General features: G+C 40.3%; 1 protein-coding gene across 6 annotated transcripts in view; it reads left to right on the top strand.

Annotated features, from left to right (window-relative positions):
• The window catches only part of Dis3l2 (DIS3 like 3'-5' exoribonuclease 2), a 309,644-nt gene that overhangs the window by 139,175 nt on the left and 156,976 nt on the right, over window positions 1-13,493 (top strand). For all 6 annotated transcript variants that reach the window (XM_076914866.1, XM_076914868.1, XM_034521596.2 and 3 more), the window contains 2 exons: window positions 107-207; window positions 2,924-3,171. In XM_076914866.1, coding sequence (XP_076770981.1) covers window positions 107-207; window positions 2,924-3,171 — 349 coding nt within the window. The remainder of the gene's footprint in view (window positions 1-106; window positions 208-2,923; window positions 3,172-13,493) is intronic.

Below are 13,493 nucleotides of genomic sequence, written 5' to 3'. Positions count from 1 at the left end.
GACCTTTATGAACCTTTCTGATATGAATTTAAAGAGCTCTGGATGCCCAGTGGACGTGGAACTAACTAGTTACTCTTCTTCTTCTTCTTTTCCTTCTCTGACTTAGGAAAAGAAGATTCTGGTGTTCCAGTTATGAAAGATGAGAGCACCCCCGCAGCACAGGACACAAGAGCCTTATCAGAGAAGTCACTCCAGAAATCAGCAAAGGTCTTTTCCCACATATTTTCTCTACTGGTCACTTGGGATGCTCATTAGAACTGTAATAGCTCAGTTATATCAGAAAGTCAATAGAAATTGTAAATTAGAGAAATGAATGGAATTTCTGTAACTTAAACACGTGAGTGTGTCTTTATTTGCTTGATTTTGTATGTTAGTGGCATCTTCAGGTGTAGGACCAAACTCAGTTGTCTCTTACTCTTGGTGGCACACGTGCTGCAAGGACAAGAGATAAAGTGAAACTGCCATGAGGCTTCCTATACCAGATACATCCATCAGTATTACTCTGGGTTGCATATCAACCATTTTGCTGAGAGTAGTTCTCTTGCCTGTCTACATGAGGAGTTTATAAGTTGTTATATTGTGAATGTTTTGCTGTTGTTCATGGGTCATCCAGAGCTTCATCTCACTAGGCATTCTTGGAGACAACTATGTTAAAATATGCTAGGTGGGAATGGCTATCATGAGTGGGTACCCCAGTGCAGGGGTGGGGGGGGGAGGGGGTGGGGGGTGGGGGGTGGGGAGGTGGGCAGGGAGGGTTGCCTTCCTCTTCTCACAGTTCTTTGGTTGCCTCTTGTGTTTTTGGCATGAAGGATGTGTAAATTATCACTCTGTATCATCTGTGTATTGTATATAACATACACATATATGTGTGTATATATATTTATATACTACATTTTTATACACTATATATAACATACATGTGACAAAGCTTACATGTTTTGTCTCGCCTGTACAGTATTTACATTTTTTACTTTATAGTTTAAATTAAACAAACAAGGAATGTTTACATAAAAATTATACATTTTGCTTGCCTTGTCAAATCAAATTCTGAGTTCACTGAGCCATGATCCTCAGTGACTTTAGTTAAACCTGGCCTCTGTCCATGGAACTTCTCTCTGTAATTTCCTGCCACCCTTCTACCATGCTTATCTCTTTTTTTCTTCTCTCTGTTGGATAATATTTCACAATGAATTAGACCTAAAATGATAAGGAAAAAGTAGCACTTCCAAGCAAAATGTATGTGTCACTCCCAGGGCAGCTGACATTGTATGTATAATAGGTAATGCTCAGCTGCTCTCTGTGCTTCAGAAGTAGCAAAAACGAAATGGACAAGCAAGGACTTCTGGTTCAAACACTATGGCATGGACTTGTTTTTCTCCTCCTACTAAACATAGCTATACATCCTGGAAAGAGTATAAGAGGCATTCAGAGGAGAACTATGAACAGTAGACAGGGGGGATGAACTAGTTAGGGACTCTAGAGCTAGGAAAAGTCAGAGGGTAACACACCCTATGTTTCTGAATCTAGCCCAGCAATAGAGGGTGGGGCAAGGAGACTCACTCCTCAGATCTAACATGAAACTCTGCAGAAATACCAACTAACCCTGGGAGCTCCAGCAAAGGAAGTTGGCTAGGAGCCCTGAAGAGTAAATGTCCAGGGAAAAGGGCTCTCCTCTTACCTCAGGCCCCTAACCTCTCTCCCTACCAAGAGATAGCAGGCATCTGACTGGCTTCAAGAGACCCCACAACAAGAAACTCGAGGCTCAGGATTCCCTTTTCCCCCTTCCAGCACCAGGCTACCAGAGACCACAGTGAAAAGGGCAGCCTGACACAGAACAATCCTTTCTCCTCATCCAGAAGACTTAGCCTTTGGCTAGTAAGGCCCTTCCTCAACAGGCCTATGGTTCCTATGGCCTACAGAATCCTCTCTTGTACCTAGAGATGCTGAGGAGCCAGGTAGTACCAGCAAGGGAGCTCTTGATCTGATAAGATAATCCAAATTGGAAGACTCTGTCCTTGAAGGCCAGAGATATCCTTTTCATACTTGGCCTAACCTGGGAGATTATCTTCTACCTCACAGGAATAACTAGCAGATAGCAGCAGGAGTCCAGTGTTACTATATAAATCAGACATATCAAAATTGCATTGAAAACAGAGTTATCATTACAACTGAAGTCCATTTCTGTAGGCTAAAGTATTCTGAAGTTGAATATGATTTCTGCCACTGTCTATGGGAGGTTTAAGTAGGACCCAGAGACTCTTAAGGTCTAGAGGTCGTAAGGCCTGGAGGTCCACAATACAGTGAAAAACTCCTTAAGAACTATATATACCAAGAACCAAAACAATTTATATTAAATGAGAAAAGATGTTCAATTGATGTCAATGCCCAAGATACTGGATTATCCAACAAGAGCCCAATTATAAGTTATTATAAAGATTTTCAACAAACATCACACATTCTCTGGACATATTTAAGAAAACAGGAGATGTCAGCAGAGAAATAGAAGTTATATCCCAATTGAGAACAGTAATGTTTTATGTTTAATAACATCTTTAAGGAAAGCAGTTACTGTTTTGTTCTTGGGAAATCCTGGTATTGTTCTTGTGGGAAGAGTATAATGGTGGAGCAGATACTTGGAGCTGTCCATTCCTGCTAGGCTGCACATATCTTTGTAAGACACAAGGCATGGCTATCAAAAGCATTTTTATCTAATTTATTCATCTGTTCATAGTTTCTTCCTTTTCCTGAATACTCAAGTTGTTGCAACTTACATATAGGTCACTTAATTACAGAGTATCACAGAGAGCCACTTCATGGTGAACTCCTAAAGCAGTTAGGTTGTTTGTTGATCAGATAATGCCCTGCTGACTTTCTGACTGATACTCAAATAAAGAAACACTGACTTTGTCTTTGGTGTTTTCAGGTGGTTTACATCTTGGAGAAAAAGCATTCCAGAGCAGCAACCGGCATCCTGAAACTCTTGGCTGATAAGAACAGTGACCTATTTAAGAAATATGCCCTGTTTTCTCCTTCAGACCACCGAGTACCTAGAATTTATGTACCTCTCAAGGACTGTCCCCAAGACTTCATGACTCGATCTAAAGACTATGCCAACACACTGTTCATCTGCCGCATCATAGACTGGAAGGAGGACTGTAATTTTGCCCTGGGGTAGGTGATCTCTGGCAGAGAACGGCAGGGCGCAGGATGAAGGCGGTGTGGGCAGGGTTTAGGTGAGCAGCTTATGTACTTTAGGTCTTATTTCTTTTCTAAAAGCCGTGGTACTGGTGCAGTCTGGCCCTGATCTTCTAAACATTGCCTGTAGGTCACCTATAGGTCACCTATAGACTGCTTGACTTAGCAGGCAAACACCATTATTTTTGGCATAAAATATAAATACATTCTAGACTTCTTCCTGCTGTGTCATAAATACCACTGGAACCTGTGTACTACAGATAAGTTTTTGTACTAAGCAGTCTGTTTTCTAATTTCAGACCTCATGTTAAAATATGAGAAGTCACACCATATTCAGGAAATTCGTGGCTTCTTTGCTTTAATGTGAACATGGAGATATGTTTGAGTGTTGAGCTTATTCATAGTGATCTTCAATTTAAATAATGTCAAAGATTCCATACATCGGAGATAGGGAGGAACACAAGGATACCATGTTTTGATGGAAGCTGTCAAAAATCACTCTAACAACTGTTTTAGCTACATTTTTGACCTTTTATAATGGTGTTTAGTTTTTGCATCACAGGGAATAAAATATAAGTATATAATGTAGAGGAGTCTGTCTGGACACTTATTTGTAGTTCAGTGTAGTGCTCACCCAACTTGTCTAAGACCCTCCTGGAGATGTTCTATGCTTATCAGAGCCGATGCTGAGTGTCCGACCACTGGCCACTATGTGCTGCTCTTGTTAGATTTATTCTACTTGTACATTCTTACTGCTTAGTTCAGCTAAGTGAAATTTATGTATTAAGCCAGGCATGATGGCTCACCCTTTACCCTTTAGTATTTTAGCTCCAGCACTGAGAAAATCGAGGCCTGTGGATCTCAAGGCCATTCTGGGCTACATAGAGAGTTTTAGGCCAGCCAGGGCTACATGATGAGGCCCTTCTCAGCAAGCAAGCAAGCAAGCAAGCAAGCAAGCAAACAAACAAACCTATCCATTCCATCCATGTATGTATGTATGTATGTATGTATGTATGTAAGTATGTATGTATGTATCATCTATGTATGTATGGATGCATGTATGTATCATATATGCATGTATGTATCTACTTATGTCTGTCTGTCTGTCTGTCTATCTATCTATCTATCTATCTATCTATCTATCTGTCTATCTCATGTGTCATACTGATGCAATTTAAGACGCCTCACCCCATTCCCCTTTTTCAGTTCTGTGAAGACTGGAGTAATTTCTCTGGTCTCAGAGCCATTTAGGAACCATTGTGCTTTCTTTTCTGCTCTCAAATATGTGGTTGTAGTCTCATCATTTTAAAGCCTAACTTATTATAAAAGAATGACATCAGCCTCTCCAAATAGCCCTTCTCACAGGCTTTGCCAGTTTCTCACCATCAAATCAAAGGTCCTGATGATGGTTGTGCCACTTGCCCCTGTTAACTATGTTGCCACACTCAGTTGGGCAGTGACAAGGGAAACTGCCATGTCAGAGCAGGAAATCCAGCTGTCTTTTATCTGCCTTTCCACCATATCCCATTATGCAAGCATGATTGGGCCATTTCCTGAGTATTCAAGTCTAAGGGTGTAGTCAGGAAATCTTCCTGGTGTGGGTTTCTGAAGGACCTTATATATTCTCCATGCACAGCTGAGCCTATCAGGAACCCTTGGCTTGAGTTAAGTGCGGCAGCAGCAGCCACAAAGGGATCCAGGCCTTGGAAACAGCAAGTGTATTCACTGGTTCTAAAGAAAGAATATTCTAAAGTGATAATCATATGTTATGTAACTTCCAAAGTAAAGCTTGACTATTATCATATCTAGATGAAAAACTATGATTTGTCTACATTTGTAATGTAAAGACATTCAAATTGTATTTCCTAAAACCATGCCTTCAAAATTCTTTGTGAAAAGATAAAATTTACTTATAAAATAAAGCACGACAGCTTTCCATAATGAGGTTCTCAGATGGCGTCTGCTGCCCAGAGGGTGAGAGCTGCAGCTGTTGAGCTGTTGGTGGTCCCCTGCCGTTTTGTTCTGGCTATCAGTTACTGATCTTTAGGAACTGAGGTCACTGTTTCCCAGTCTGCACATGATGTGCTACAGTGGCCTAGGTTTCCTCCTTCATCTTTGCCAGGCTTTGACCAGGAGCATGAGGTCGTAGTTGCAGTGGGTGGGAGGGATGGTCAGCTGCCATATAAACAGTGCCTAATCCTCTTGAATTTCTTCCCTGTGCCTACGTCATTTTCCCTTCGTCTTGAGCTTCTTCTGCCCTTGACATTATTACCAGTTCTTTAAGTCCCAAGTTAGATTCGTCGTTGGATAAGTTTGGTTCAGCAGATAGCCTTAAGTATGTGTAAGGTGCTGTACCACCTGAGAAGCTCAGGTTTAGCAAGCTCGAGACAGTTCTGGAAACTGTGACTAATAGAAGTCCTTGATATAAATGGCAAAGAGATAATTTGGTTCTAAGAAATGGAATCTCACCTGCACTAATTTAAATCACGTGAGGATTAGTGTTAGAAGCCAATGGTTTTCCTCAAACTCAGGGCACAAGCCAGGAGGAAGGATTGTGAGAAATTCCTAACTAGCAAAGCAGCAAGCATACTGCTTTTCTCTCTAGCACCCTGACAAGACCAGCTGCCTTCTGCTTGTGAGCCGAGCTCCTCTGCTTCTCTGGGCACAGCAGCCATCTCCCTGCACAGCAGCATACACGGCCAGTCTGTGGATCACACACTGCAGTCTGGATCACGAGACAGAACTACGGGACAGACAGTTACATTGACCAAGTTACCACAGATAGTTTTCTAAGAAGTAGCTTGAAGTAGATGTGGAACCCAGGCTTCTGTGGCCTTCTGCCTCATGTGCAGGATTGTGAGCCCAACTCTCTGGGAAGGAACATGGAGAAGTCAGAAATGAATGTCCTGTCTTTTTGAGCTCCCACTATAGTATAAAACAAATTGTTTTAAGTTCTTTCACAGAAAGAAACTAAATTTATGAATGTTTGGAGGAGATACAAGAGAGGGGAGATATAGGATCATTTCCCAGGAGACAGAAGCTTTTTGCTAACAGATCTCCTGGACTGAGAGGCCAGAGTGGACAGAAAGAGGCTGAGGAACAGCCAGAGAGTAGAAGCTAGAGGAAATGGAAGAACCTGAAGCAGGAAAACTATGGAGGAGACAAATGGAATGAAAAGATTTGGGGGAAAACAAAGACAGTAAATTCTGCATGAAAGAAAAGGGAGAAGGCTCTTAGAACTTCTGGTCCTCAGATGGCAGATGCTGGTGGTAGTGTAACCACAGGGTCTCGAGAAGAGACCTTTGTAAAATCTCCCCCACCCCATCTTTTGCTGTTTACTTAGATGACTGTGTCTGGTCAAGGCTTCAAGGTTTTTCATACTATACTTACTAGCAGCGACTCTCACCTCTCCATGAAATATTCAGCTTTTCAGTTCAATTCAGTTGGCCATTCAAAAAAATCTTAGCTGAGTCTCAGGCCTCCTTTAGGGTTTCATATAGTTTCTAATACTTTTACTACTGTAGCTCAGATACTGTTTGGATTACAATTGCTTTTTACTTGGCTGTGAGTTCATTTTAACCAAAAATCCCTTAGTATAATGCTGGTCAGAAGACGAGGTAGAAATGAAGGCGACTCTTAGGTCTGGAGCTAGGTTGACGAGGACATAGAGAATGAGGGGAAGTTTGGAATGGAAAATAAGGAGACCCAAAGTTCCATGACATCAAGATCAGTGCTTGGTAACAGCATATGCCACACGTGCACATCAGGTGGAGGGGGTCTGTGTTAGGAGATACCAACGTTTAGCAAAAAGATTGAAAAGAGTATGAACGTTTATAGAATATATGACATCAGTAGCTTTGGGAAGATCAGAAGGAAGTCATTGGTCTTGGCTCCCGTGTGGTATAATTGCCTCTCTGGCATCCCCTGTGACACTTTGGCACCTCATTTTAAGGGAAGCTCAGAAGCCTTTACAGTTTGGAGACCCGTGGTCTGTAGGGTTATATTCTGTCTTGATGTTGGAATTGTACAGAGTCTCACTCGACTTCTCTCTACAATATATCTACTACCTTTAGTGAATTATTAGGCTTGTAATTCTGTCAAAACTCAAACGGTAGTCTTGGTGAGCCCTTGCTGGCATTTAGGGACCACTGCTTTTTGTCATAAATCACAGCATACTTAGTAGTTTTAATATTTAGTAGTGAACTCTTGTCCAGAATAACCAAAGAGTCGCATTGGCTTCCTCTTTGGAATGATTTGCAATTATGTAATGAGTTTTACAGTTTTAGGAACTCCTCAGCTCTCTTAAATCTTCATTCCCTTCTGAAACTCTCAGAGTGACATTCATGCTGGTATTTCTCAGATCTTTTGTAAAACCTATTACCAAACCTCTAAAGATCACTGTCTCAGCCTCATCCCTTCTACGATGTCATGGGCCCAAAGATAGCAAGGTCACTTCCTCCTAGGTTTGTTGTGATTTCTTTTCAAATAATGTAAGGATAACTCTTGGGGGAAATGGAAGAGTTTCACAGTAGCTGCTATAAGGAACAAACAGTGGTTTTTGGCAACACTGTAGGTTGAGGATGTAGGATAGGAACTGTCTAGAGCAAACTGACATATATCTTAGATTAGTTAACACGTTTTGGGGGCTCGGAGGGGAAATGAATAGGTCAGTTCAGGTGCAGCAAAGACGAGAGGCTTATGGTTGGATTTGGGGTTGTCTGGGCTTAACTGAAAGCTATTGGTGTGAGGTGGAGAGAAGGGGTTGTAGTATTACTCATTTCAGTGAGGGTAGCAAAGACCTCTGAAGCCACTGGCTAAGCAACGTGGAAGCAAGAGAAGAGAGGTTCTGATCACCTTGATATGTAGTGGAGACGGTTGAGTGGGGTCTGCTTGAATCTCTTTATCTCCTAGATTTCACTAGGGTATTTTTTTTAAAGGGCCAGTCCTCAGATAGTCATCTGATGGAAGCAAATACTTCTATTAAGGTTTTGTTTTGTTGAGACAGGGTCTTACCATATAGCACTGGCTGTCCTGGAACTTGCTGTGTAGACCAGCTGTCCTCAAACTCAAAGAGATCCACCTGCTTCTGTCTTCTGAGTACTGGAATCAAAGCCGTGAGTCACCACATCTGGCTTCTATTTGGTTTGGAAGATACTGAATTTCTTTAGGGAATAGAGAAAAATTGATGGTGTAGCTAAAATTACTTTATGTGAATTATTTAATATTAGCAGAAAAATGCAGTGGTGACCAGGCCCTTAGATAAGGCAAAAGGCAGAGATTAATGCTACAGAGGAATTGTTTACAAGATTAGTAATTAGTAAGATTATTACAACCGCCCCCACCATGTCCCTGCACAAATTGAGTATTTCACTTTCCCAAGGGCACATTTCTTATTTAAATAAGTCTTCTAAGAGAGAGGCCGAGTTATATGAAACAGTGAGATTTTACAAGTCCCTTTCTGATGTGTGACTGTACCTTGCTTGATAAGGGGGGTGGGGGGGTGGGGATGGAGCAAATCAGGCTGAGGAGGGGGCTCTTTTTTTGTGTGACTGTTGGGCTCCACCTGGTGGCCTGAAAGGATCAACTTTGGAAAAACAAAACAAAACCCTGCATCTTGCAGAAGTCAAGGGACTGCAGGAGAATAGTGTTGATACAGGCTTCCAAGTGGTTGCTTTCTCAGAGAGCCTCATCACCAATACAGCCACAGGAGCCCCTGAATGCCTCCATGCATGGAGGCACCCTCACCTCCAGGAAACAGAAACAGTTGCTGGCAAAGTATGTGCTCCCACTATCCAAACAACATACTAATCTGGCTGAAGAGATTATAGGAGTTCTGCCGGATTGACAATTCTGAGCTGCTGCCCATGGTGGAGCCCCTTCTGAACCCCCTAGTCTCTGTGTTCTAAGGTAGATGCGGCTAATTCTGCAGGCTCATCATGCCAAGGAAGAAGGTGCCCAGAGTCAGGCACTGCCGGTGCTGCTTCCTCTTAGACATAGAAAAATAGTGTCAGAAGCCAAGTCAATCCTTGTGGAACTCAGTTCCAGGTCTGAAGGCTTGCTAGTTTGTAGCCCTCAGCACCAAGAACCACACATTGCAAATTTACTAGGTCATTTAATGTCAAAAGGTCAATTATGTAGCGCCTGGAACTTTTCAGCTGTAAGAATTCTCTGGGTTCTACTATAGTCCAGACAATGTTAACTTTAAAAAAAAAAATCTATTGTGCATTTTAATTTTTTTCTTCTGAGAAATTGGTTTTGATGAACCCAATCTTAATTTTCTCAAATCTCCATAAAAAACTTTTGCCAAAACCACTACCTCTATTGCAGTTTCTAATGCTTCTTTTTACAATGTATTGGTGTGGGATGGTGAAATACAAGAGTGTGTGACTTGAGCATAGACGAGCTTTAAGGCTGGCATTCAAAGAATATTTAATAAAGAAAATAAGATAAGCTACCAAGGACACTAATATTGGGAGTGTCTTACCAACACAAATACAAAATCTAAACATATTCTCTTTTAAGTAAACAGGCTGATTGGAAGGACTGTCTCTGTTATAGCCTCTTTTGTCTGTAGCTGGTCCCTTTCCTTAATAACTTTGTCATTTCTTTATCACTTGGGAAGTCAATCTGATGCTTCCCATAGAGAGTATTTATACCCTCATAGTTCTTCCCACCAACAGGAAGAAGCTTGACTACACAGCCTATGTTACTTATATATTAGGATCCAGTATTCATGGGGAATCTCTAGTGGTGGTGGGGATTTGTGGTGATAAATCCACACATTTACTGAGTAAATGCTTCTTCTTTGCAGCTATCGTTACAATATCAAAATTCAGATATAGTTTTACTTTTATTTTTGAAATATATGCAATTAAGTATTGACTATTAAAATATATGCTATTGACAATGATTTTTTTCTAAAATCTCACCCCAGTAATCCATTATTAAGGGTTTGCTCTATATTTAATAAGATATTATTTAACTAATGAGATTATCATAGGAATGTTTATTATTTGGGGGCTGGCAATATGACACTCACAGACCTGGTGATCTGAATTCAGTCCTCCAGACTCCATGTAAAGGTGGAAGGAAAGAACCAGCTCCAAAAAATTGCCCTCTTCTCTTGTTCTTGACTGCTTCAGGATATCCCATGTTGCAGTTTATTTTAATGACACTGTGACTGTGAGCAGTTTGTGGCAGTCCTCTAGTACTTGAGACTTTTGTAGAGCACTGGTCATTGAATTTGTAGACTGCTTCTGTCTTTGGGTTTGTCTGATGCTTTAGCTGGATCATATGCTGTATCTTCTTTTAGCTTTCTGAGATTTCTTCACTGATTTCTTGGTGGCTGGACTAGTTTACAGTGCACCAACAGTGAAAAGGGGTTTTCTTTTGCCCACATTCTTACCAGCATATTTCTTAGCCATTTTTATTTCTTCTTTGAGAACTTCATTCAGATCCATGGCCCATTTTTAATTTGGTTGTTTGTTTTCTTGACATTTTTTTTTTTTTATTTCTTTGTATATCCTGGATACTAATTCTCAATTATAAAGATATTGGCAAAGATCTCCCCCACTCTGTAGGCTTAGTCTCTACTTATTTCTTTCTTTTGCTGTACAGAAGCTTTTTAGTTTTATTGGGGAGGTCCCATTTGTTAGCTGTTGGCCTTAATTCCCAAGTGAATGGAGCCCTGTTCTGGAAGTCCTTCCCCACACCTGTGTCTTGTGGTATACTGCCTAGATTTTCTTCTGGCAGTTCCAAGCATTTTAGGTTTCACACTGAAGTCTTTGATCCATTTAGAGTTGATTTTTATGCAGGGTGATAGATAGATAGATAGATAGATAGATAGATAGATAGATAGGGATCTTATTTCCTTCTTGTGGACATTCAGTTTCCTCAGCCATTTGTTAGAAATGCCATCATTTCTTGTTTGTATTTTTGGCCTCTATCAATTATGAGATGACTGTAATGTCACCTCGTGCTTGGGTCTTGTATCTTGCTTTTGATCTCCATGTCTGTGCCAGCATCATGCTTGTCTTATTACTATACCTCTGCAACATAACTTGAGATCTACTGTGGGAATCCCTCCAGCATTGCTCTGTTGGCTCAAGGCTGCTTAGTGATTCCACGTGATTTTAGTGCAGTTTCTGTGAATAGTGTCATAGGGACTGTAACTGGCTGGGATCACACTGACTCTGTAAGTTGATTTTTTTTTTTTTTAGAATGGCCCTTTTGACAATAATAATTGTACCAATCCATAAATATTGAAGAGGGTTGTCTTTCCTTCTTCTACTGTCTTCCACAGTCCTTTCCTTCAGACATTTAAAAAATTTACATTGTAGACATCTTTCTTGCCCTTGATTAGGCTTATTCCTAGATATTTTATTTATTGGGGCTATTGTGAATGAGACTGTTTTCATGATTTTGTTCTCACTTTGTTGTTAGTATACAGAAAGAGTACTGATTATTATCAGTTGGTATTGATTATTTCTAGATTAACATTTATAGAATTTTGTAGAATTTGTAAAATCAACATTGGTAGAATTTTGGAGATCACTTATGTTCAATATCATGTCATCTACAAACAAGAATAGCCTCACTTCTTTTCCTATGTGTATTTTTAAATTTCCTTCTCTTGTCTTATTGCTCTAGAGTGCTTCAAGCACTGTATTGAAAAGGAGGACAGCGACAGTCCAGTCTTATTCCTAATTATATGGGATTGCTCTGAGTTTTTTTTTATTTAGCATGGTGTTGGTATGTGTTTATCATATGTAGCTTTTCTTATGATGAGGTATGTTTTCCTCTAGTCCCAGTCTCTCTAGGACTTTCTTCATGATGGCATTGTTGATTTTGTCAAAGGATGTTTTTCTGCATTGGGATTGGCAAAGACCTTTTTAAATTGAGATACTTATGTAACTTTTGTGTTTAATTTCATTTATGTGATTTATAGCATTTGTTAACTTATGTCAGAAAAATAACTGTACACTGTACTTATGTCTCCTATAAAGCTCAGAGATGGCAGCACAGGCTTACTGGGTGGGGGAAACTTGGATTATAGTTTTCCTCGGGCTCAAGTTACCAATATTTAAGCAATGAAGCGAAGAAGGGTGGGAAAGGGGGAAAGGGAGTTAAGGTAGTAATGGCAGGGAAGGAGCCTGGCCAGGGTCTGAAGGCAATGGAAGAAATGCAGACATTAGGTTCAGAGAATGGAAGCACAGATGTGATGAGATGACAGCTGCAATAGACAAAGAAACTTACAGTAAAAAGCATTTTATAATAATAGTAAATTAATTTTTAAGTTAAAGGTTAAAAATCTAAAATGAACAATAAAATAATGTTCAATGTATATTCTCAGTCACTGTGTCTTCCTGGTTGGGCAGGACCTACCCCTGTGTTTGTTTGCTATTATTGCAAATCTAAATTCTACTCTTTTAGTACTTTTTTGGGGGGGGGGGATAAACTGAATTTAAAACAAAAACAGACTTAGATTTGCAGAAAGTTATCATGGTGGGCTAGAGAGATGGCCCAGCTTCAGTTCCCAGTGCCCATACTAGGGAAACTCATAATCAGCTTCAGTTTCAGGGGATCACACTCCCTTCTGGCTTCCACGAGCTCACAGGCACCTGTAACTGCAGTTCCAGGAGAGTACACAGAAAGCAATACCATTTGAATGGCAATGCATCTACACGAAAAGTTATTTTTATGGTTCTGAAATTTACACTGAAACTAAAATGTCAAAACAAACACTTTGGCAAGATAAATACACAGTCTACCAGTCAGTTTCCTGGTTGAGCTTAGGGATTCTACCATTTAGGGAAGATGAGATCTTAGTTCTTAGATAGAGGGGAGCGTTTCTGGGGCATCTAAGGCCCCTCAGTACAGCTCTTTCACCATGCTGACCCATTAGATTTTTATCTTCTGTAAGCTCTTCAGTCTGTGAAGCTATCAAATATATCTCCAGTGGAAATCCATAATAAATTTATTTAAATGAGGCACTTGAGAAATGTTCTTTCAAACTTAGTAAAATAAATGTTAATTACTACTAATAGGAACCTGGAGATGTTGATTTCATTTGGAAGGCATAACTAAAATATGATTTTGTCTTTATAAGCCATCTTGTAATTTCATGAGCAAATTAAGATTGTTTGGCCCCAGTTTATAACCCTGTGAATTTCATTGCCAGGACAGAAAGCACAAGATGGGAAAAAGAAATGTTTTTCTCTTTAATTTTAGTAACGCTCCAGTGACTGATGTGACTTAAGTGACAGTTTGTGGGGTAGGGTCCATCACCATACTTGCTG

This window comes from Arvicanthis niloticus, chromosome 17 (genome assembly GCF_011762505.2).
Source record: "Arvicanthis niloticus isolate mArvNil1 chromosome 17, mArvNil1.pat.X, whole genome shotgun sequence".
NCBI lineage: Eukaryota > Metazoa > Chordata > Mammalia > Rodentia > Muridae > Arvicanthis > Arvicanthis niloticus.
This window is presented reverse-complemented; position numbering and strand designations above follow the sequence as displayed.